This window comes from Drosophila busckii, chromosome 3L, assembly GCF_011750605.1.
Source record: "Drosophila busckii strain San Diego stock center, stock number 13000-0081.31 chromosome 3L, ASM1175060v1, whole genome shotgun sequence".
Taxonomy (NCBI): Eukaryota; Metazoa; Arthropoda; class Insecta; order Diptera; family Drosophilidae; genus Drosophila; species Drosophila busckii.
In genome coordinates, this window is record NC_046606.1 from 2,922,924 (window position 1) to 2,948,897 (window position 25,974).

At 37.3% G+C, this 25,974-nt stretch overlaps 1 protein-coding gene across 22 annotated transcripts in view; it reads right to left on the reverse strand.

Annotated features, from left to right (window-relative positions):
• LOC108599566 (polyhomeotic-proximal chromatin protein) overlaps positions 1-25,974 on the reverse strand; it is an 89,136-nt gene that overhangs the window by 31,775 nt on the left and 31,387 nt on the right. For 3 of the 22 annotated variants that reach the window (XM_017986466.2, XM_017986463.2, XM_017986475.2), the window contains exon 1: positions 25,771-25,925. The exons of the other annotated variants lie outside the window; for them this stretch is intronic. In XM_017986466.2, the coding sequence (XP_017841955.1) occupies positions 25,771-25,782 (12 nt within the window). In that variant the 5' untranslated portion in view covers positions 25,783-25,925. Of the gene's footprint in view, positions 1-25,770; positions 25,926-25,974 lie in introns of those variants that run through there. 22 annotated transcript variants of the gene reach the window in all.

Genomic DNA, 25,974 nt, shown 5'->3' on the forward strand with positions numbered 1-25,974 from the left:
AAACAACTTGGCTACTTTTAGTTTTCGCTTTCAACTTGGATTTTAGTTCTTAGTACTTATTTTTTTTTTTTTGTTTGCCAACTAACTGACCGAAGGAGCTGCTTGTTTCAATATTACCCTCATTATTATTTCGCTTTCGTTTCACACACACACACACACAAGCGCACAATTAAGTGGTACTGATTTATGTGTGTGTGTGTGTGCGCACATCAAATCGTTATTGATTGCAACGAGAAGCGGCAGCCAACTCCTTATTGAAGCTAAAATTAAGTGGCCCGCTTTGGACTATCATTAAAGGTTTCGGTATCCTCATAAATATATTGATGACTATCTGACACGCAAACAGACGGACAGATAATTTGTTAAGTGTTTGAAGTGCTTGGGGCAAGCTACTGTTGCAAGCTTTGCATGCAACTGACATTAAATCTTATTGTACGCAGAGTCGTTGAACCAATAACAGATAAATTTGCAAACCCTTTTGTGTTTTTAGCAGCGCAGGAAATGCAAAACTTTAGCTGCATGCGTATGTGTGTGTGTGTGTGTGTGTGTGTGTGTTGGGACTTAACTCATCTAGATTTCAGTCACAGGCAACGCACTCACTTCATTATAGGCAGAGGCAAGAGCAGCTTTGCCACAGCTGTCACAACGAGCCTAAAACGAATGACACCAACATGCGTGCGTATCTATGTGTGTGTTAGTGTGTTTCGATCGAGCGACTCTATAGCATTTTACACTCTCTTTGCAGCCCCTGGGCTGAGGCCAACAGCTGCGTTTGCGTTTTGCTATCAACGCTAGTGTCATTTGCATGCATAGCAGGCAAAGCTAAAACAAATGTCAAAATCATAGAATTGGCTTAGAGTGTGGCGTGGTGGGGTGGGGTGGGGCGTGATATGTCCGTGTGTGTGTGTGTGTTTATTGAATACGCAAAAACATGAACACAAGTATGACAATAAACCAGCAGAGCGAGCACAAAGAGTAGCCAAAAACACAAAAGCATAATTAACATGCAAAACATGCAACGATTATTGGAATGTACACACACACACACACACACACAAGGTATGTGTTATTTACAACGTTCCACATGTGGCAGAGGCCAACGACAGTTTGATTTAAGGCTACATTAAAGTGAGAGCTCTCGAAAAAAACGATGAACTGCGCAAATAAGAGCGAGAGGAGCGAATAAAATAAACTGCAGCACATGTTGCAAGTGAGTGAGGCAAGCAGCCTGTGCGCTGACTGAGGATGCTGCTGCGGTTTTTTACCTCTTTGCGCCAAAATAAAAAAAAGCCAATTTAACGCTTGAATACAATTTTCAATTTAAAGTTTTGCGCTTTCTTATTTTGCAGCCCGCTTGCCACGCCCACACCACAGCAACATACAATGACAGTAGCGCATGTTGGCACGTTAGAGAGCAAATCAGCAAGCTATAGCTTAAGATGCAGCAACAACAAAAAAATGAAGTAAAAGTTGACTTTGATTAAAGTTCGAACTTAGAGAGCGCAGGGGCAGCCAAAAGCCAAAGTCAATGTAACTGATGCTTCAGCTGTTTAAAATGATTGAGGCAATGGTTTGATAGCAAAAAGCAAGCGCAGGCAACAGAGTTGAGGTTAAGGGGTGTGGCATTGGGGGCATGCAGCTAACTTTGCAACACTCGTTGAAAATTTTGTGTTGCGTAACTTTATTTTTTCATACTCTGCTTGCTCATTAGTTTAACAATATTGAAATAAATATTCACAATCAATTTGTACTTAACACTGCATCAATCAATACATAAGGCGCATCAATCAAAATATTTTTACTATTATTATGTTGTTTAATCAATTGTTAAGAGTTTTATACGCATTACTTGGCAGTTTTCAGTTTTTTCTGCTGGCTCGTTAGGCCTCCAATGCGATGAGTTGTTCGTTTTTAATGAGCAAAAAATTAAACGAGCAACGAGTCGAGTTTAAGGCCACATTACAAAACCTTTTTTTGTGTTTAGGCCCAACTATAATTAAAAGCGTTAAAGCTGTTAAGACTGTGCGTAATTTATTTCCACGTGCTTGCCCAACTAATGACAGTGGGCATTAGCAGTAAGTGACCAAATGCCTAACAAACTTTGCTTGTAGCTAAGCTAATGAAAACTGAGTGAGCGCCACACACCGACCCCATAAGCATATTGAGTTGTTTTTCATTTTCAAAATTGTTTTTGCTGCTGCTCGTCCCTGGTAAATGAGTTTTCAATACTGTTGTATGTTCGTTATGTGACACGCATACAAAGTTTTTACTCTTTGCTGCTTCTCTCTGTGTTTTCGTTGCCTTTGCCTTTTTTTTCATGGCAATCAATGTCTGCGTCTAAAAATTGATTCTATTCCAAATATGTGAACAACATGCACACAAATTGTCTTTAGGCTTAGGCTCTAACAATTTTTTAATTAAAAAAATTGTTGTTGTGCTCACAATCAAATTAAAGCTGTCTGGGGCTACGAAAAAATATGAAGTTGATGAAAATAATTTAGCAAACGCAGCACTTCATGATCCCTAGAGTAAAAGTCTCTGAAGTCGTTTCATTGTTGCAGCCCTGGAACAGTTTTTAACATTTACTTTTTTGGCTTTGGCACACACGCGACATTTTCATTTGAATTTTATGCCCAAGAGCGCAAGCGACAGCAGCAAGTTACAAAAAGTAACGCATACGCCCTGTGCGACACACACACACACACACAGCTTGTTTTCATTTCCGTCAGGCTACAATTGACGCTGCTCAACTTAACCTCATTCGTCCTGATGCGGCTGCTGCTGCCTCTGCTGCTGTTGTGGCATTTTCATTTACATATTCAACATCCTTTCGTTGTCCTCGCGCGTAGCAGCGTCGCTCGTTTGAGGTTTTTAACTTTTGCCAGGCCACATCACCTTCTCTCTTACGCATGACTTTGCCAACTTTTGCATATTTTTTGTGTCTCTCTCTAATCGAAATTCTAAGCAATAGCTGCAGCATAATTTAAGCAAACTTGTTAACTTGTTTGGCAAGCGTATTTCGGTTTCGTCGAGCTACGAGCCACAGTTGGGCGAGTTGCACGAAATTAAAAATAAGATGCTGCCATTGTAAGGGAGGTAAGAGTCGAGTCTGCTCTGCTCTGCAGCCTGCTTTATGCCACTTTGCCAACTGACATGATAAAGTGTTGCCTTGACTTGCTTTTTGCCACAAGCCGCAGCGGCAGCATCAGCTTCCCCCCCCTCTCACTCTCTGCGCTTTGCATTGTCACGTTTCGTTTTGCTCTATGTAATGCACTCAGCTCAGCAGCGAAAGCTCAGGCCACTTGTTTCTTATCAAATGAAAAGTGTACACAGTACAGTTTGCAAATTAGAAGAGTTTGATGCTGCTGCAATTATCATTTGCATGGAAACATTGTACAAGTTAAAAATTGTATAATAAATAATAGAGAGTAGTATCAAATTAACTAATTTGAAATGCATTTTATGATTGCTTTTGTCATTTATATGTAGCAGCTAAAGCATAATGTATGAAATATAAGTTTATGTTAAGCTCACAGAAATTTGTATGTTAAGTAACAGAGTATGTTATGTTAAGTTAAATAAGCAGCAGCAGACTGAGCTTAGAGCAGAGAAGAAGTATCAATGGACGCTTTGAATTGATTTTGACTTAAGTTTAAATTATAGAGCGAACTTATCATTATTATTACTTACAATTAAGCATTATAATTAATTGTAAAAAAGTTTACAGAGTGAAGAAGAAATCGTAGATTTCAATTCTCCTCAGCAGTAAGTTGTGATGTATAATAAAATAATCAATAATAGTCAATAAGACACTTACTTTCCACTTGCAACGCGCTAAACATCCAAAGACAACAAATATTTAATAACTCCAACCCAATAGAATCACTTTCCAACCCCAACATAGCAAAAAAAAATTATACAATTTCTAAAAAACACGAATTTATACCACCGCATATAAGATGATTCTACCGAAGCTAAACAATTGAAATAAATACCTATAAGAAACCCTAAAATATAATATTATGTACAATTCAAGCTGAAGGCTCAACAATTTTAATTATTCGTTAGCTCTTTATAAATAAAAAAAATAAATAAAATTAAAATAATCAAACTACATTAAACAAAATAAACGATTACAGAATTTTTATTCGTTAGCTCTTTATAAATACATAAAAAAAAAAAAATAAAATAAAATAAAATAATAATACATACATAAATAAAATAAAAAAAAATTAAATGAAAAAATTTAGCAAACTTGCATTTTTTCATTTAAAGAGCTAAAACTGCATTTAGTTTATGTAATTTTATTTATTTATAAAGAGCTTACGAATAATTCAAATTATAAGTTTATGTAATTACTAAGAAATCTAAAACTGAATTGCGCTCATTTTAACAAGAAATTGAAGTCAAACCTTAGTGAGCTGCCTTTGTTGCCTTTAAAAAAATGTTTTTCAAACTTTACGCATTTCCTTTGCGCAACTCTTTATATTTTACTCGGGCCAGGCCAAACAGGCAGCGCTTGCTAATTGCAAAAAGGCAGACTTGGATATTTCGAAAGTGTTGCCAAGCTTTACAATCAGTTAACTGCAATTCTCACTCTCTTATTGTTGAGCAAAGAGCGAGTGGGAAAAGCGTTTGCAGACAGATTCGTCTGCATTTGTTTGGCAACGGTGCAAAAATGTTCAGCGACTGTTTTTGTGTGCGCATAATTACGTGGCAGCAACACAGCGCAAGTGTTGCACACACACACATAGAGCGAGAGAGAGAGAGAGCGAGAGACATAGACAGACAGACTGACAGCAGCAGGAGCTCATCAGTGGTATAGTTATTGTTGCACAGCCAGTAAGCCAGCGCGTCGTGTCTGTGTCTGGCACTCTCAGATGACGCATACGTCATGTTGCCGCGGCGCCCGTGTGTTGACGTTGCACAGGCAAATGCTGACTGCAGCGCATATTCATGCATATTTCTTGTAATTAAAATCACATTGAAGCTGAAGCTGCAGCAGCGGAGTTGCCTTTGAGCCCAAGCGAAACTCGCTGACTGCAGAGTCTATGTTATATATATTTACCGTAATTAAACTAAATTAAGAACTCTCTTGCCATTAAAATGAGATTTACGCTTCAGCAGCAAATGCAGAGAGCGAGCGAGAGGCCCAACTTTGGCCCAACTGTCATTTTAAATGAGAATTTGTATAGCACGCGCGCTCGTTCGTTCGCTCGCTCGCTGGCGAAACATGCTTAATTAATTTCTAAAAAGCCAGCGAAATATACAAAACAAAGGCAACTCAGCAGCATCAAAAAAGGGCTGGGGCTTGCGCTTGGGCTTTACTGCTAACTTTTGTGTCAATTGTGCGCGCGAGTGCCAAAAATTGTTTGCGTAAATTGAAAATTGAGTCATTTTGGCAGCGCTAAAGAATTGCTAATCAACAAAAGTTAGCAGCATAACGAGGGCTGCTAATGAAGTACTTAACAAGCTTTTTTTATTGTAAATTATGTTAGGTAAACAGAGCTGAGCTGGCAACGTAATAATTTTAATATAATAAATTCTTAATTTATAGATTTAAATTTTTATAACAAATGTTTATAAGAAATAAGTAAACATAGACTCGAATAAAATAAAAAGAAATTTATTTTACAATAATAACTGACGCCTGTAGCAACTGAACATTTAATTCAAATTCTCAATCGCTGGAATTAGTGTAAATTAAATAATTTATACTAATAGAAAAACAAAATACGCGTTGACTTAAGTTATTGATAACTTTTATTAAGCGCATTTATTTGTGACTACTTCAGTTGAAGTTATTGCAAGTCTTAGCAGCATTGCAATATATTTGGAAGTCTATATCGATTCTTCTGCCAGATCCCCACTGGACATTTGCGATCAAAGCATTTTTGAATCTGCAGTTGATTACAATAACATTTTAAAGCTGTTTCAAGTGCAAGTTAGCTTAAATAATTGCACATTGGAGATCTCTGCTCAACTGAAACAAACTTTGTTTGTAAGAACTTTTGCATAATTAGCTGAAGCGCAGCCTCACTGACCATTTGACTTACCAAACAGGCCGCGTCGAGTGCATAAAATTTGCACATTTCAATTAAAACAAGCCAACAAATTTGGTTGGCAGCTTTGAAATAAAAATAAGTTGTCAGCTTACTTTGCTTTCAATTAAAAAATACACACAATAAAATGAAATCGCTAAAGTTCGAGTTGTTGTTGCTGGTCATGTGCAAAGTTCTTTTTGTAGTAACACACACACAAACAAAATACACATGGCATAGTTGTTTGAACAGCGCCTGTTTGTATGCTATAAGAAATTTGCATTTTATTTGCATATGCATGAGATTGAGGGCACAACAAAATACAAAACGTTTGCTTAAAGATTTACAAAAAATGTAAAAACACAAAAGGGGGTGGTGTGGGGTGCAATTTAAATGAAAGACGCAATTATGCAAAGAGCAAGTAATTAGTGTAGCAAGGCGAAGCACCCAAAGCCAAATTATCCAAAGCTTCAGTTGCTCGCTGCTGCTTCAACGAAATGTCGGCAGCTCGGGCTTGAGAGTTGCCAAGGCGCGTCGCTTGTGTTTTTATGCTTTATTGCATTTTTATGCCTTAATTTTTTGGAATTAAAATGAGGCGGCGCCCAACAGTGGCAGCAAACAATGGGGCAATGTGCAAAAAGCAGCGCCAAATGTGTATTTTATGCATGCCACCAAAAAAGAAAGAAAAGGTGGCAGCAACAAACAAACAAACAAACAGTTTGAGCGACACAGAGCGCGCAGCAAAATGCGAAAGATTGCAAAGAGGAAAACGCTGTCGGATGCGGCGTGCAAACCACAAATGTAAAAATGCTCGTACATTTTTTTTTTTGGCCAAGGCGCGCATGTTGATGAAGGTGGCAGCACAAAAGCACTTCAGTTGCCACTCGACGTGGCGTTGCAATTGTTTAGCGCAAAATGTGCGTTTAATTCGCATTTATGTTGTTATGACTTAAGCGCTGCTGTGTGTGTGTTAGTGTGTGTGTGTGCAAACGGAATTGAAAGTTGGCAAATGCAAATTGTGTGGCAAACTGTAGAAATTATTATAATGCAAACTTTTCACAGCGCGCGCAGCAATTGCAAAACCAAATTTATGCATTTCAATTATGAAACGTAAAAAGTACAGACCAAAAAAATAAAAATAGATACAAAAAAAGTTAGGGCGCCAAACGGAAATAGCTTTGAACGCTGGCAAAAGTTTAGCCAAACAGCATAGAAAAAATAAAAATATATTAATTAAATTAATAGCAGCCCAACAAATCGCAGCACAGCGCGCCCAAGCTAATTGCCAGGTCAACACACACACACACACTTGTAAACTCAATTGCATTGATTGCTGCTAGTTTTTTTTTAGTTTTTTTGACTTTTGGCTAAAAGCACCTGCCAAAAAGCGAAGGTTAAATAGCAGCAGCCACAACGGCAGTCAGGATATTGCAGCTGCCAAACAAACTTTGACTAGTGCTGCCAGCAACAACAACAAAACTACTAACGACGCCAAGAGAAATGTTGGCTCGAGTTTTCATTTATACGTTTTTTCTTTTTTTGGGGTCTAGTTGTTTGCGCTTGATTTTGCTAGCTTGATTGAATAGCAGTACACAAAAAAGTTTTGCTTACGCTTTGGTTACCAAGGGTTACTACACACACACACACAGAGAGACACACACACACCCACAAGCGAGATAAATAGAAAACTCGTTGCTTACGCTGTCATATGGCGCCGAAAAATATGCAATAAAATATATTTGCGAGAGAGACACACACAAAATACATGTATGCGTGTGTGTGTGTGTGTGTGTGTAGATCGTTGTCGCATATGCTGCTGTGCAACATTTCCGCTTCCGTCGCCGTTTGATACGCACACAAACAAAACATTAACTTTTGCCAGCTAAACAAAAAGCAGCCAAAGAAAATGGCGTGTGAAAATAAATAAAAAAGTAATAGCAACAAATACAGCAGAAGGGCGCGTGCTGATAAAGTTTTGCGCTTTAACAAGCAGCATAATCAAATAAATTATAATAAATTGTTGAAAAACCATTTTGTTTTGGCCGGAAGTCACGTACTGTCTGCGACTATAAACACCCAACCCAACCACCCACCCAGCAGCCAGCGCAGTCATATGTAAAATAAATGCGTATGTATATGTCGCTTAAGATTTATTAACTTTCTAGGGCAAAAAAAACAGCAAAGACTCAAACAAAGTTGGCCAACACTTATACGCGCTGTATAAGACAGTCTTATACGCTTGCTGCGCCCCATTCAAATGACAATCATAATAGCGCCGCAGGCTGCTGCAGACGACAAAGACTGCGCCACTGAAAGTTGCCGCACATGCCACAGATAAGGGGGCAACAAAAATGTGTATTAAGTGCTTGGACATCGGGACAGACAGACAGACATGTGAAAAGGTAGCACAGAACAAATGATGTGCGCATAACAAAAGAGAACACGTAATGAAATGAAATCCTTTCACAACTGGACGCTGCTATGCATGAAATACTTATATAGTTTATGTGTGTGTGTGTGTGTGTGTGTGTGTCGAGGGTCAGAGTGCATGACTATATGAGTACCATAGAGGCAACAACAAGTTGACACTTTTACGAGGCACTTAAATGACACAGCCCAGCCCAAGCTCTCACCCAGAGGCTACAGATTGACATGCAAACAAGAGCATACGAGATTAGAAACTATTCGAACATCCTCGTGTGATGCGTGGCACGAGTCAAGCGTGGTTTTACTCGGATTTTAGATTTTTGGGTGACATAGCCACAAGAAAGTACAGCAAACATACAGCTTCACGACAGGGGGACACCAAGCCGGAATCGTGGATATCACACAGTTGTTTTTAGAGAGAAGCTGCTTGCTGAAGACTTCTAATGATCCAAGACTAACATATATGCCGCAGAGATAGCTCAAACCATCTAAACAAAAATTGTGAGTCTGGCATAATCGAGAGTGCAGAAGACTAGCATACGATAAAATATAATATTATTTTGCTGTTTTATGTGTTGTGAGCTGGCTGACGATCTTTTACTCTTGTGCAACATAGAATAAGTTATGATTGAAGTCAGTGCACTTCGCATGAAGCGTAGGAGACCGGACTCAGATACAGATTGAGTCCTTTGCTCCGTCGCGCTACTCGGTTCTCAATATGCGCAGATGGCGCGTAGCGTCTTTGTCTATTTTGCTCGTATATCATGTGTTGGCTCGGCGCAGTGCCTAAGGAAATAGATTGTTTTATGAAAATTGAAATAGAGTATTCCTCTCCCCAATCCATGCCGTGCGGCCGCTGGTACTCACAGTATGCTGTATATTTTTGACACATTTTATATATGTATGTGATATTTCATATAGAGTGTATAGTGCAGCTTGCTGCTCAGCTGTCTGCGTTGTCATAGAGATAGTAGGTGACATATCGATAGCGAATACTCCAACTCCAGATTATTGTACTGATATACTCTGACTTCTGCTAAAGGAAACTAGTGTATGTGAACATTGCCTATATTGATAAGAATTTAGTTGTAAATAAAACATAATATGATGTAACGTCATATCCATTGCGGGGCTTGCGTCGCACACTGTAATTCGCAATGTGAAAGAGCTAGTCAAAGATTCTATTTTGTTTGCTTATATTGGAAATTAAACATTTTTTTGACGCGCAAGAATCTTTATACTTGTTTGACTGTCTGATCGTGTGTGGCGCTACGATGCAAAAAATTTACATTATAATTTAGGCTTTTAGGCAGTGACAAACATAGATTAATTTGATGTTACTCTCTGCAATTTGTTTATAATAATTATAAGCAAGCAATTACCACATATATTATTCAATCTAGGAACGTCATAGCGCCAGTATGATGATTGAAAATAATTTTAGTTTACAAGGAAGCTGTAGAATAAATTGTCAATCGCCATTATGCTAACAATTTATTAATTTGGAATTTTATTGATATTATTCAAACTTTTCACACATTTGGACAACACAATTGGAAGAACATTAGGCGCAATTAATTAAATTGATAAATAAATTCGTGTTTAAACGAAATAAATACCCATTTTTTTTGCACTAATTTAATATTTATAAAAAAAGAAAGGGGAATTGGCAGGCACGCTTTTGGCATTTTGCAAGGCTGCCAAAAAGGGGGCGATGTGCTTGCATATGTATGTGCATGTCCGTCTGGGCTGGTCTGGTCCGCGCTGTCTGCAACTTGTGGCATGTGTGCACAACATTTTTGTCTGTGTGTGTGGCGCTCTTTCGTTTCGCGCGCTTAATCATTTTAAATCAAGGCTTTAACTTTGAACCCCTTTGTGTGTGTGTGTGTGTGTGTGTGTGTGTGTGTGCGTTACTTTTTGTGGCTTTTGCCAAAATTAATTAAAATTTATATGTGCAAAATCGATGCGATAGTTGTTTTTTTTGAAGTGCAACGCTGCGTATGCGTCATATTGCGAGCTTAATTCTCAACGTTATGCCAAGCAATTTGCTTAATTTATTTAATTGCTACATTAACAACAAATAAACATTGTTTTAATGCAGCATTAAATTTCCACATTGTTTACATTTGCAGCGACATGTGGGGCAAGCAATTTGTAGCCAAAGCAACAACAACAACAACTAAAAGAATAATCAATGTCTTGGCTTATTAGCACACAAACGCCCTCCAAGACTGTGACTGCGACTTGGGTGCTAAAACTAAACTAGAAAATTGCCGGCTCGCGTGTCGGCGCAGCATTTTGATAGCCACAACCACCCAGCACCACCCAGCGCCGACGCAAAAACTTTGCCAGCGAGTTTAATCAATAACTTTGCCAAGGGTCGCGTCGTCGTCGTCGAGAAGTTTAAGCTGCTGCTAAGCGGCAGCGTCAACGTTAAGCGTTTTAATAGCCACTGTTGATTATATAGTCACTAGTCTATAAAATTTGCTGCTCATACTCAAAAATTATGCCATTGGCTCGCGGCCAGCAGCGCCAAGTTGCAAGTAAGTTGCAAGTAAAAAGTTTCATCCGCCTAATCCGCAATGCAATTTAAGCTCAGCTGTCAATTAAATAAACTCTCACGTAGTTTAGACTGCAGCCGCAGCCAAAATGCAGCTTTGGGTCCTAGGGGAAATACCTCATGTGATTATCTGTGAATTTATTTGTCTAGCCGCACGTCGTTGCATTTGCCAAAACGTATAAAATTTTGTGTGTGCTAATGAAATTAAATTAAATGAGCAAACAACTGACAAGCTAACAACTAATTAAAGCAAATGCTATAATAGTTTAAATAGTTTATTGCATAACAAAGAGAGAGAGAGAGAGAGAGACTGAAGGTTGCGCATTGATCGATGGTCGCAGTCTCAGTCTTAGTAAACTGATTAGCGCTAGTGATTTATCTATTGCATTAAAGCCAAAGCAGCTACCTATCAATTGCTTTTATTAATGCAAACTTTTATTTTTATTTACCTAAAATGTTGAAACTGCAGCAAAAAGTATCAAAAGCCATTTAATCTGCAAAGCACACAGCGCTTTAGCAAATATTAAGCATACGCTACGTTGTGCGCTCTCGCTTTTTGTAGCTTGTGTCAATTACGTTTTGTTTGACATTCAATAGCCACAACAACATTTTCCATATACACAAATTTGTTGGTCGCTTTGCTCATTTGAAATTATTTTTATATGCAGCGCGCTCTCTTTTATTTTTATATTGTTGTTGCTATTTTTACTGCATTTCGTTACAATGACAACATTTTTCTGTTGTATGTTGCACGCTTCGAGGGACATGAAAAGCGTTGAGTGAAAGAAAATCTGCGCTGATTTTTATATGCCGCATTTTTATGCGTCGTCATTATCTGCATGCGGCAACAACAACAACAACAACAGCAACATGCATGCCACTGCACACACTTGCCGCATGCCGCATGTAAATTTAATGCCATTTGCATTATTTTCGCTACATTTTATTGCTGCTTTAACTGTTGGCCAAGTGCTTAACATGACTTGTCGACTGTTTAAATTCTACTTGCAAAACTTTTTGGCTGCGTCTTAAAATAATAAAAAACTTGCAGCACGACGTTCTAATCTCTGTTTGAAAACGAAAAATAACCAAACTGCCAAAACATGTCACCCAAACGAACCCCCCAACCCCCCCCCCCTAACTAAACAAACTGCTGCCATAATGAACCTTTTGGCTTTGAGTTGTTTTTCACAAACGTCGACGTCGACGTAGCTGCGAATAATTTACACAGCAGCAAGCAAAAAAGTTTGCGCCAAGCAAAGAAAAACAAAATTTCAAGTGTGTGCGTGTGTGTGGTCAACACTAAAAAGGTGAAACACAGCGGCGACGGCGGCGACGGCGGCGGCGGCGGCAACCGCAAAGCGCCTTGAGTGCTAAGCTGGGCGTTGAACTGGGCGTGGTCAAGCACAAAATTTAAGAAAAGTTACAAAGGAAACAAAAAGTGTATGAAATAATCCGTAGAGATTTTTATCTTGTCCAAGAGCAAGAGCAGCTGCCTCTTCCCTCTCTCTCTCTCTTTCATTTGCTGCCGCTTTATCTTTTGCTGGAAATCTTGAGCAGCTGTCGTTCAGGTAACTTTTATTTTTATATTTATATTTTTACTTGGGCACATCAAACATTAAAATTGCAAAAGTATTAAAAAGTTTTGCATTTTTACATACTTTTGCTAGAATTTAATTGAATTTAGTTACAGATTTATGTGTAGAATTTTACTTGTGCCTAATTAAAGCTGCTCAGATTTGTTGTTGCTTTTGCGGGGTCGTGAACTTACCTGTGAACGAGAAGAAGTGACAGAGAGAACAGGGAATAAGTAATTAGCGTAAATTAGCAGGCGGTATGAGAAAGTGCGTAAAAGCTTGGGAAAGCATCAAATACGCGTGTTAATGATGATTAAGAAGTTGGGCGCGCCTCTACCAAATTTCATGCCACACATGCATCAAATAGCTAAAACCGCATAAATGTGGCAACAAGCGTTGCAAGCATCAATCTCGCTTAGTCAAGTTGTAGCTGCTGCTGCTGCTGCTGCTGCATTGTTGCCACACCCACTAAAAAAGAAACCAGTTTGGGCATTCCTTTTAGCCTCAACAGGGTTTTGCCTTAAGGCAAAATTCATTGTCAAAGTCGCAAACTTTTGTCAACAGACAACAAAAGAGTTGAAAAAGTTTTAGTGCATTTGTCTTTGCAGTGGGCGTGGCTGCGCCGCTGCTGCTTTTAGATGACTCAATGCACGCTGATTGTTGTGCTCAGCTCTGGGTCTGGACGCCGTTCGCTCTTCACTGACTTTTGATTGATGATTGCGAATTAGCGACAAAGCCGCAGAAATTGTAGCACAAGTGGGAGTTGCGTTAGCTTAAGAGCAACGACCGTTCAAATAAGCTACACTATGCGTATACTTATAATACATACTGTATGTCTGTTTAAGGGGGGAGACCTAATTAGAATGTTGAAAAAAAAAAAAAAATTAGAGAGGAAAATTTTTTTTTTTTTGCTTTATTATTTTATTTTAAAATATTTTACATAAAAATATTTTCGCTGTTAGATAATGCGGTGTCCGTTTCTTACATTGAAGCTTGTGTGTTGTTCCGTTTCTGATGGTATAATAAAAAACGAGTAAAACATGAGATGACAGGCAAAAAAAATGGCGTATCGAAAGATAGAATTACAGATATTTTACTTTTTTCAGAAGCAAAAAATTTTCAAATTTATTGAAGTGTTGATACAAGCAGAGCGTCGGCGAGTGCGAAAAAAAAAAAAAAAATTGTTTAAGTGCATACTGATAACGAGTAAAAAAGACAAAAAACAGCGGCAAGATCATTTACACTTAAGCAAAGGATTTGTAGCATCTGGACAATGCCAATCCCATATGACACTCTCTCCGAGGGAGTCGCTGAAGGCCTGCTTATGGGAGCTAGGATTAGCTTCATTAATGATCAATTTAACTGCAGAAAACAAGAAAAAAAAAAAAAAAACAAAAAACTTAAAAAAAAAAATTTAAAAAAAAAAATTTTTGAAGTCGGCATTTTTTTCCGCTTTTATTTTTTATATTTGCACTGAACTTGCGTACACGGATTTAAAAAACAAAATCTCTACACAACTTTTTGAAATGCAATTTAGCTCAATTTTGTAGGAATTATATGAACCTAAAAATTCAACGAAAAAGAAAAAAAAAAAAAAAAAAAAAAAAAAAAATATTTTTAAAGTGGTCTTTACAGTGGGGTTTCAAAAATACAAATTTTTTTCGTTCAAAAACGGACATTTGTGTGACTTTCAAGGGTTCAAACTTTTACCAAATTTTTTGAAAAAGTTTTCACCAATTTAATATTTTTACGGGTTTCACTATAGAAGATTTATACAATTTTCGTTTAATGTTTTAATGCATATAATTTTTGGTGGTTTTCGTAAAATTTGCGACTGTATCGTGTACGCAAATAGGTAACCTCGGCAACGCGACCCTCTACATGTGTGCTATTTTGTTTAACAATTCGATAGTGTATTGATATTAAAAAAAAAAAAAAATTTATATTTTTATATGTTTTTACACATATATAATCTACAAAGTATCTAAATTTTGCTTGAGCTCAGTTTTTTAATTTTTTTCCCTGTCAAAAATTTTTTCGAAAAACAGGCCATTTTTAGGCCTTCTAATTAGGTCTCCCCCCTTAAAGCGCTTACACTACGCTGTGTTTATTTATTGTCACTTGTAAAGTATTTTTATACATTTTAAGCACGAACAGTCCCCCCCCTTTATATATATAAGGAAATGTTATAGCTATAGCTCTATAAGCTTTTAAAACTTAACATCATTATTATGTTGTCTTGTGCTCTTTTGTCTGTCATTACAAATTAGTTATGCTTATGCCTAATGTTATTTTTTTTCATTTTGAAATTCTATTTGCGGTTTAAGGCATGGCCCATCAGGTGCCACATTTTGCAATTAGCCATGTGCCGAAAATTGTGGCTAGCTATATATACATATATATAGCTGATGTAAGTGCAGCTCAGTCGTTGCCTCTAGCAGCTGCTACGCTCAACAATAGACACGAATTTGGATACACATGGCTGTCAAGTGTTGTTTCCTGCCTGCCCCGCTCCCTGCCTCGCTTGCTGCTCTGTGGCAATCACCATGCGTAGCTTTTTATATACATTGCCCCCTTCTTTTGTATGACGACATCATTAGATTATTTAGCTGTTCGCGTTGATTGAATAAATTATATGCATATTTCTTGAGCAGCTCACCTGTGTGTCTGTCTGTCTGTCTGTCTGTCTGTCCCTCTCTGCGTTCTCTTTTTGGCAGCGGAAATTGCTATTTATGCGCGCATCGTTGCCATATTTATATATTTAACGCTTGCGCATTAAATTTACATTTGTAATTCAACTGAACTGCGTGCTGAGCTGTAATCCTGCTGCGGCTTGTGGCATGTGGCAGCAACCACTTTCACTGTCAGTGACCGGGTTTAATGCACTCGACTATTGCAATTCGCATTCGCGCATTTTCCACTGGTTATTCCGGTTCTTCTAATGCTGCAGACGCGCCGCCTGCTTGGCCCGCCTTGCCTTGTGGCCATCGGTGTCATAATCAGTCCAGACGCAGACAACAAAACCAGCTGCTGCCCCCCCCCCCGCTTTAGTTACCAACTGGTTATACCTAACGCTAGCCCAACAGACGCCGACGTCAGCGTCAGCAGCGCTGCCAGTCATTCCACTATGTTGTGGTTGCGCTTTATGTAAGCCACGGGCGCAAGCTTTGAGAGCTCAAGTGGTTTTTTGGACGATGACTTCACACACACACACACACACACAGCTCAAGGACAAATCGCTTGAAGCGTGCAAAATAATTCGAAAGACAGAAAGACAGACAGACAAGTGTAAATATATTTCTATTCTGTTTTATTTGCAGACAAGCTTCGTTGTAGATTTTAAACAATTTGACAGATTTTTTCACAAGCTTAAAAAATTCACATGTCATCTAAACTGCTTTAATTATAATTTATTTGTTTACAATTTTAATTTCATGTCATTTGCTAACTTTTATTTCAATTTATTATTTATAAGTTTGAGCTTCATATTTATTTTAGCTTTTTTTAAGAACTTCACTTAATTTTGCAAATTAATTCACATTTTTTTAAACAACTTTACATTCTATTTAATTTCATAGCTCACACTCTACACAATTTTTAATCTCATAAGTCAGTCAACCCAACAAATTATTAAATTTTTGCTTGTGCGCTTTGATTAATAATACATTTTTTTCTACTCTTTTTTGTGCTTAGATTCTCGGCTGAAATACAAAACTTCTTACAAATTGGCAAACAACGTAGAGAAAAAAAATTTATAATTAATAATCGCAGCGTTTAAAGCGTGTGTAACCCAAGAATTTGTATAGCTACTCATTAAATTTTGTTGTACTTCGATTTCTAGAATTTTTAATGATGGGTTTACATTTTTTTCGAACTCCAACTGACAACACACTGACAGCAGCAGCAAGCCTACAGTTATTATTTTAATTAAGCTAATGAGCTGCGTTGTTGTTGCTCTTTGGGCCAAAATGTGTTTGGTCTAGAGCCTGAGCATTAAGCAATTAGTGCAAAAGTAAGCAAAGCTGTGGAAAAGCTTAAGCGTTTGGGACTTACAATTGAGTTAGACTTGCAGCATTAAGCTTTTGGGCAAACTAAACTAAACAACAAATTGTTATTTGCTTAAAGCTCATTGAATTTAACACCTTCACTAGAGATAGAGATAGAGATAGAGAGAGCGACGCACAGAATTTATTATGACACAAGCAAATTGTAAAATTATGTGGCATGCATATATTATGATTGTATGTGTGTGTGTGTGTGTGTGGCTTGTTGTAATTTTCATAGCATGTTTATGCATTTGCAGACAGCTCAGCTCTCAAGCTAATGCCAAACGGATGTGCGTCGACCCGACTAACAAACTGACGCTTTGCACTTGAGCAGAGCCAACAGTAAATTAGATTAACTCCAGTACTCTAAGGCAGCTGCTGCTGCTGCTGCTGCTGTTGCATGCCACTTCAGCTCAGTTGTGGCCTAGTTAGGTTGCATTGACAGCAAAATTTAATATAGAAATTTTATTTTAATGCCTACACTGCAGCTTGAAAGTCTTTAATTAATATTTTATACACACATTTGCAATTAACAACAATTTTGGTGCTGCCAAGTGGGTGTGGCCCACAGTTGACCACAGTTCAGGGTACAGTTTACTTTTGTTTTTATAGCACACAAAAGTTCACTCATGTGTGCGTGTGTGTGTGTGTGTTGGGGGCGCCTCAAATGTAAATTTATGTGCACTGGACGCTGCAAATTGAATTCATATTTGAAAAGGATTTCGCATTTAAGCCACAAAATTTAGTTGCCACGTCATGTGGCGCACCTTGGCGCACATTCTTAACATTTGATTGGCAGTCAATAAAAAGGCGCAAATCTTATGCGTTGACTTTTTGGCAGCCGAGTGACAGTAACATGCATCAAGATAGGCGAACAGACATACACATTTTTTGTGGCAACACACACACACACACGCACATAAAAGTTAACAAACTGCGCATCAGCAGACACACAAAACCAAAAACTTTGCTGATTGTGCCACACACACATATAAGTTGCTAGCTGTGTGTGTGTGACAGCTGCCGCCATTTAATTTGCTGCGTTTGGATATATAAAAATGTTGCTAGCTAACCCTGCCACACACAGTAACCTAATTGGTTTAGGCAGCGAGCTTATCTTATCAGCTGCGAGCGAGAGAGGCAGAGAGCGAGCGAGAGAGTCAACCTAATTGCCATTGGTTGTGGCAAGCAGCAACAACAACTAACAGCAGCAACTGTTAAGCGTACAGCTAACGTTATCGCCCAAGTTGTCACACACACACACACACACATACAGCACTTATAGTGGCTGTTATTATTTGGCATATACTAAGTCTGCGGCATATCTCTAATGATTCGTAGCAAATGAAAACTTTTTGTTCTTCACACACACACACATAAGTAACGCTCTTTTAATGTACTACACACACACACACACACATATATATATCAAGGTATTAGCTGCTAAAGTTAAACTGCGGGTTGTGTTGACGTTAATTAAGTTTTGGGTCTAACCAAATGCTCAGGCAACGTTGCTACGTGTTTTATATATTTTATATATGTGCGCATTATGATTGTACCTACTGTCACATGATATGGCAGCGCATAAAATAAAAGCATGCAGCATATATATTTGTTTGTATTTAATTTTAATTAATTTTAACAATTTTTTATAGCTATTTTCATTTAGAGTGCACAGACGATATTAAATAAATAAATAAAAATAAGTTTTCCATAACTTTTGTATTATTTTACAAACAGCTAAAAGTTACTTTTATTTTTTTTTTGCCAATAATATGCATTTGCATAACAACATAAAGTTATATTTTTTATGAATATTAATGCTAATGCTATTTGCAGTTTTTTCTTTTTTTTTATAATTTTAAAATAAATGTTTTTTATGAATATTAATGCTTATGTTATTTGCAGTTTTTTCTTTTTTTATAATTTTAAAATAAATGTTTTTTTTTATAAATATTAATGCTTATGTTATTTGCAGTTTTTTCTTATTTTTTATAATTTTAAAATAAATGTGTTCAAAGTTTTAATCTTAACACTGCAAGAAATCCATTTATCGATAGATTTAGCGAACAGTGTTGAGCAGCAACTTGCTAACATTTTAAAGTCACAGCTACTTGACAGTCACACATTAAAAAATCTAAAGATAACAACTGTTTTAAATTTCAGTCACCAAACGATAAGCAACACTCTCAATTAATTGTTTTGCATTTGCATAAAATTCATATAAGAGACCATAACATTTTTTGCTATATAAATCACTTTAGCTTGCCAATATACAATTAATTAAACTTTTGTACCTGCAGTTTAATTTCGCGCATTATTTTTATCTCCCCTCACTTTATACCTGATTTATGCATAAGCTGTTTTACTTTATGGCGGCTCAAGATTTGTGTTTACCTTTCATTAACTGACAAAAATCACATGTATGCCAATACTTTGCGCTGAATATCGCTGCTCATACCCAATTTGTGTAAAAATAAATGATTTTTCACTTGACAATTTATGCAAATTAAATTGAATTCAAATTTTAAATGAAAAGCCGAAAAGCAAACACAAAATTGTAAGACAAATAATGTGAAAAGCTTAAAGCCGCTTCAGTCTTTGACTTTCGTTTGGGGGACGGGGGCGTCAATGGAACGGAAATGGGCGTGTGGGCACATAAATTTTGTACGAAAATTCTTGTAGGAAATTATCTTGGCATACATAATTTCATTTAGGCTACAAGAGCGAATATTATGCTAATTAGGGGTACACAACACACAATTTAAAGCAATATGTATTTTAATGTTTTTTATAATCTCAAGCGTAGCATAATTTAATTAGAATTTTAACTAATAAAAATGTTGCTTAAAGATTTTATTTGTAGCAGCAACATCGAAACGCAGCGCATAGTTTAAATATTGATTTTTAATTATTTTAAGCAGCGCCGCAACGCCACAAAGTATGCAATACACGAGGGTGGGCGCACAGACAAACAAATATAAATATACACACACACACACACATAGAGAGAGTTATGGAGAGGCTGCTGCTGCTGCTGCTGTTGATGATGCTGAGAGCCCACGTAGAGAGTCATTTCAGCGCAGCTTAAACTCACACCTGCCACAGCGGTTGGCCGCACCTCGAGGGTTGCTGCTGCTGTTATGGCAACTGGAAAGTTGCCTGGGTGGTTAAGTGGGGTGTTGTGGGTTGGGTTGGGTGGGGTTTGTGCGTGTTTTGTTTTTAGCTCAACACTTTGACATGCCCACAATGGAGCTGCTGCTGCTGCTGTTGCTCTCTGGAGGCCTCTTAAATGTCACAATGCTGTTGCTCTGGGCTAGCCACCCAGCCAACCTCCCACCCAACGCCAAGTCGAGTGCACGCTCTTTGCTTACATATGTTTATATATATGCTGGACTGGCTGCTGCTGCTGCTACTGCTGCTGCTTTATGTGCTCTGAGGCTCTGACTTTTATGCCATTATGTTGCACTACCAACGACCCTGACCCCAAGTAGCAGTGGCGCATTTAAATCTCATTTCCTTTTGCCTTTCATCTGGCATCTCAGCATAAGTAAGCATGTTATTTTTCTTGGGGTTGCTTTGAATCGCTTTTTTGTTTTATAAAACATAAACACACGTGTGTGTGTGTGTGAGTGTGTGTGAGTCTAAAACGTTGCCAAACTTCACTTAAGCAATCGATTTCGGGTTGGAACTAACAGATGCTGGCCACGTGTGGCAGATACAACAAACTATATAACGTAGTAGTAATTGGATCGACAACGAGCGCACACTAGAGTTGCTCATTTTAGTTCAATTGAGCGTTTAAGTTCAGCAGTTCAGTTGGCGCTGAGCGCATAAATTAATTATATAGTTTAGTTGTCCATTAGCGTTCTTCATATAATTTTATTTATATATAAATTCCTTTTTTTAAATCACTATGTAGCAATTAGAGCAGTAACAAAAGTTGGGAGTAGCATAAGTAACGATAAGTAACGAATAAGAAACTCACATCTCCAATCGATTCAATGCGATCGCTAGTGGAAACGGAACACGCCAAAATGAAAGTAGCGTTAAAATAAATAGCTAATAAAAATTCTAATTATTTATTTATGTTCAAATATAACGATCCAACTATATTTGAATTGAAGCAGCAAAACGAACGAAATTGTTGCTGCACTTAGTTCGCTCTTTCACTTTAAGAATTAGTTCAAGCGAACTTATGCTGAACAATACGCTACAACACTAATACACATATAGTCAAAATATGTGTGTGTGTGTCTGAAATACAAATAACATTTAATACCCAAAAGGAAATTGACTATTTCAGCAGCGAATCGAACAGAGCAGACAGGACTCGTAATCAATGCGAATTAGTTGTCGTAAAACGCCGAAAGGCATAATATATACATATATATCTTATATATATATACTATATGCTTGCTATGCGAACATTAAAAGCCTCAGCACAAGTTGCTTAGAGTGTTGCTTGAAGGTGTTGCAAGTAGCACAAGCTTTGCCGCCTCATTCAAAGCCAAGTGCCCTCCAAATGAATTGTGGCTTTTGATTGTATTAAACACACACACACACACACACACACACACACAGATACACATATACACTGGCTGTTAATTGCATTTTTATATGCGCATAAAAAGATGCACTCAGTATTAATATTGATGGGCAAATCGTGCCGCCTGCTAAGTTGAAGGTCGCCAACTAAACTGCAAACAGAAATAAATGTAAATGTAAATGTGCAATGCTGCATTTAAATAAATAAAAATGGCATTAAACATTATGGGCACTGTCTTGTTAACTTGGCTCGTGACAAACATAAAAAAAAAGAAGCAGTTGCTTGCCTAATTTAGTTTGATATTTTTTTCTCAATGTTTTGAAAAGCCGTAAAGGGAGTCGAAGGTTAACAACTGCGCCTGCTTAAAAGTTCAGATGTCAGCTGTTTATTTTTTATAGCAAACAATAGCTTGGCGCATCTTGAGTGCAACTGCAGCAACTTGTCCGGTTTACCTTGCCGCTTGTTGTTGCTACTGTTTATGCTAATTGGCAGCAATAAATGTTAAGTAAACACACACAATTTCCCTTAGCCTAGTAGCAAACAATAACAGAAATTTGCACATTTTAAACGTTGCAATAAATTAGAAATCAACAAATGAGCGAGCGCGCGTTCGTTTTTAAACATTTCGTGTCAAATGTTTTAGCATTCGGTACAGAATTTATGGCAAAAGTTCGTGTAAATATGCATAGGGCGCTTAAATTGTTAGCAATTAATTATTGTCTAATTGAAATTAGCCAAATTAGCATATCAAAATTCCAGCGCTGTTACTTTCATTGAATAAATTTGTAGCGCTTCCGCTTTTAGTTAGTGGCTGAGTCAATATATAAAGATAATGCCAAGATTAACAGTTAACAGTTCCGGCTCTAATGCAACTTCAGACTTGTTAATGTAAATTGCAATTCAATTAGTGACTACTCAAAGTTAAAGCAATCGTTTATCTCTGATTAAGTTGATAATTAAAAATAGAAGCTGCAGTCAATAGACAAGTAGTTGCCATTATTCATGCTAAGCCTTGAGCTTTTATTAATTACAAACAATTACAAATGACCAAAGTTTAAAATGTAAAATCAAACTGTTACTATTTTTGAGACACCACTGTATATAATTAATTTGATTTATTTACAAATTGTTACTATCGCTTAGGCATTTTCGAAAAGTTCACAAGTCACTTGGGACTTCTACGTAGATTAATAAACTGTTTTTTTTTTTTCTACATAAAAAATATATATTTTTGCTACTATTTGTCAACGTTGCGGTTACTCAATACGTAAATATTTTTATAGGCAGCACAGCGCACAAAAATACAAAAATAAACAAGCAAAAGTATATGTAGTAAATAAATAAATACAACAAAGAAAACGCATTTATGACAAGCTAATAAAATGTAAATTTTGTTACCAACAACAACAACAAGTGCGGGCCGGGCCGCCTAGTAATTTAAATAAACTAGAAGAGAAAAAAAATGCCGGCCGCATAAATTAAAAATAAAAACAAACCAGCGACACTAACGTGCGAGGTAATAAAAATAAAAGCTCAGCGAGTGAGAACGCCAAGCCAAGCGGGGGGGGCCAAAGAGAGCTGAAGACACGTGGGTGTGAAATGGAGAGCAAAAATGAGCAATGAAACGAATTGGAATGGAACAAACAGCAGCGACGACGAAACTAACTGACTACAATTACCGTTAAATGTGTACTGACTTGCAATAACAACAACAACAACAACAAAAGCTCTAACCTGTTACAATTTCAAAATGTGCTTGTTGTTGTTGTTGTTATTGTTGTTGCTGAGTCACTGCGCAGGCGCGCGACGCTTTGCTAATTGACAGTCTCCACGCTGAAGTGAGTGACACTAGCGATTAGCTGTCGCTGTCGCTGCCGGCGTCGCTGCGCGCGTTAACAGCTGAACCGAATAATTTGCATTTGGAACTTGAAGAGCGACGTTAGCGTCAGCAGCGCAGCAGCAGCAGCAGCGAAGTTCGGTTCATTCACATTGCCGTAGGTTGCGTTTTTGTTATTTATTAATTAATTTTTTTAGCATGGCCTGCTGCTGTGAATTTATCAATTAACATTTTATGAGCAGTTGATTACAACAAAATATAAAAAAAATGCACAAAATTAAAATAAATACTTTTCGAGCTGTTAACACTTTGTATTTGTTGCAATTTTTTGAAAGTTAATCGTTTGGGATTTTTTTAATTGCCTTTTAGCGATTTGAAGCAAATTAAATTTGTATTTTCAATTTGCGCTACGTTAATTTTTTAGTTAAGTGCACTCCCTTAAAGTTAAGCATATACAAATTGTATTTAATTTTTGTGTTTTTTCTTTTTGTTATCAGCAGTTTGAATAAATGTGTCGCGTCGCGCCTTCAATTTCGAATGTGCGCCATTTGTCAATATCAGTGCGAGCAAATCTTTATTGACACACACACACACACACATACATATATATAATTGAGATGCCAATTTATATGCATAATCCGCAGCGAGGTGCGCTTTAGCAGTTGTCGCACTCAAAAACTAAAAGTTCACAATCTAGATAAAGAAAAGAAACTCAAGCTGAACGAACGTTCGCTTCGTTTTCAATTCATTTTCATCAATCAACAGCAGCAGCGCAGCAGCAGCAGCAGCAACGGGAGTAATATTTTTAAATCAACTTTAATTGAAATAAATTGTCATATCATATGCTGAGGGCATACAAAATGTAAATGGGGAAAAATGAAAATGTGTGGGCATATCTTTTGAAAACTGCGGGACAAACAATCGCTCCATCTCGCTCGCACACTGTGCTGCGTTTCCTGCTCTTAAGTGCTACTTAAAACTGCCTAGAAAATTAGAGCCCATCAATCAGACAAATTGAAAATATTGAAATATGCTTAGAGAGAAAAGTAAAAGCAGCTGCTGTCTGCTCAAATTGTTTTGTAGACTTGATCTAGTGCCTAATTAAGTGAAAGTCATCAATTGCGTAAAAATTGAGAGCGCTTTGATAATAAAGCTTGACCATAAAACTCAGCCAAGCCTTGACTATGGCCATATCTATATCTCAAGCTGCATTGGGCAAACTGAAACGGAAAATGTAATCAGCTAAATTTACAAAAAACTTTGCGCTCAAGTGCGCACGCACAATGGACAAAACTCCATAGCAGACAACATATGGCAGCCTTAGCTCATCTTTTTAAACAATTTATGAGCCAACGTCTGTGTCTTGCTATTTATGCAATTTAATGTGCAATTTTTCAATTGTTGCCTCAAGAGATTTTTTATTACTTTAGTTTATGATCACGACGTTGTAATTAACATGGCAGACATAACTTTATGTGCGCGTCTCTCTATCGCTCATTTATGTTATATGAAAATTTAGTAAACATTTTTAATTGCAATTAATTAGAATGACATTTGCAAAATGTGCGACGACAAACGGCTAAAGACAACAAAATGTGCAAGTAATTATAAAATTATGCAAAAAGCCACTGACAATCGTTCAAAAAACAAACTATTTTATAAACTTTGCCTTTGCTTTGTTGATAAGACCTTAAAACGCCCACATAACGAGACAACAAAAGACGTGAACTGTTTAAAAAACAATTTCTCGTTCTCCTTGTCCGACACGCTTTAACTTAAGTAGACCAATGCTATGCAAACTTTATAGTCTGACATACATATTATACATACTAATAAGCCCGATTAGCGCGTAGCCAACTTCCTTATCAATCATGCCCACAAAATTTGCATTTTAATATATAAAACGTGAAACGTACCTGCAAATAGATGAGCAAATAAAACAAATAGTTATTAATAAATGAGCAATATGATTAATTATATGTATTTGAACTTTTTATAGCGACTTGAGTTACGTGGGAAAATGTTGGCGAAACGTGTGTCAAAAGTTGACACTTGAATGTATCAAATTGATAGCGAGGGAATGCTAAAAATTCAATACAATACGTATGTATGTGTGTATGCATGTATATACATATATAAGGAGCCACAAGTCGTAGCTATCACATTACAGCAACTCAAGTTGGCGAAGGTAAATCCCAAACTGCAGACTATGTCAACAATTTAAGCGCTTTCAAAACAAGAAATATAAAACAAAATAAATAAACGAGTAAATGTAGTAAACGATGAAGAAGAAGCAGCAGCAGCAAACAGGCAGTGTGTGAATTTAACGTTTGTCAAATTTGTTGTTGTCTATGTAAATAGGTAAACAAAACTTTAAGCAGAGAGAGAGAGTGAGCGACACACACACAAACAATAAGTGAGAGTTGAGCAGCACGTGAGTCAAGCTAAGAAGTTGGCTTGGCTTTTTTTAATTGAAAGCAACGGTAGTTTTCTAAAAAGAGCGAGAGGGAGAGAGCGGCAGTGAAGAGCGAGCGAATGAGTCTGACAAAACACAATCAAGGCAAGGCGGCAGCAGCAGCCAAATTGAGCTATTTGCTGTACCAATATTTATAGAGCGTACTGTAAACGCGACGCGCGCTTTGCTGCCAGCGCCCTCCGCGTCTTTCTCTATTTGTTATTGTTTACACATGTTTGTAAACTATGTTATGTGTAGTTGTTGTTGTTGTTGCTTACCGGATAAAACATTCCTTGCGGAGGAAGAAAATATGCCCCGGGGCCCCACAGTTTGAAGGCTTTATGTGTTTACAGTTGCGTCGCAAATTTTATGCACACAGCCCGATTTAACAAGTTTGAGTTTTTTTGTTTTTGTTTTTTTTTTGTTTTGCTGTTTTGTGCGGCAGTCACTTTAGTTATTTAACTTATTTAACACTGTATTTG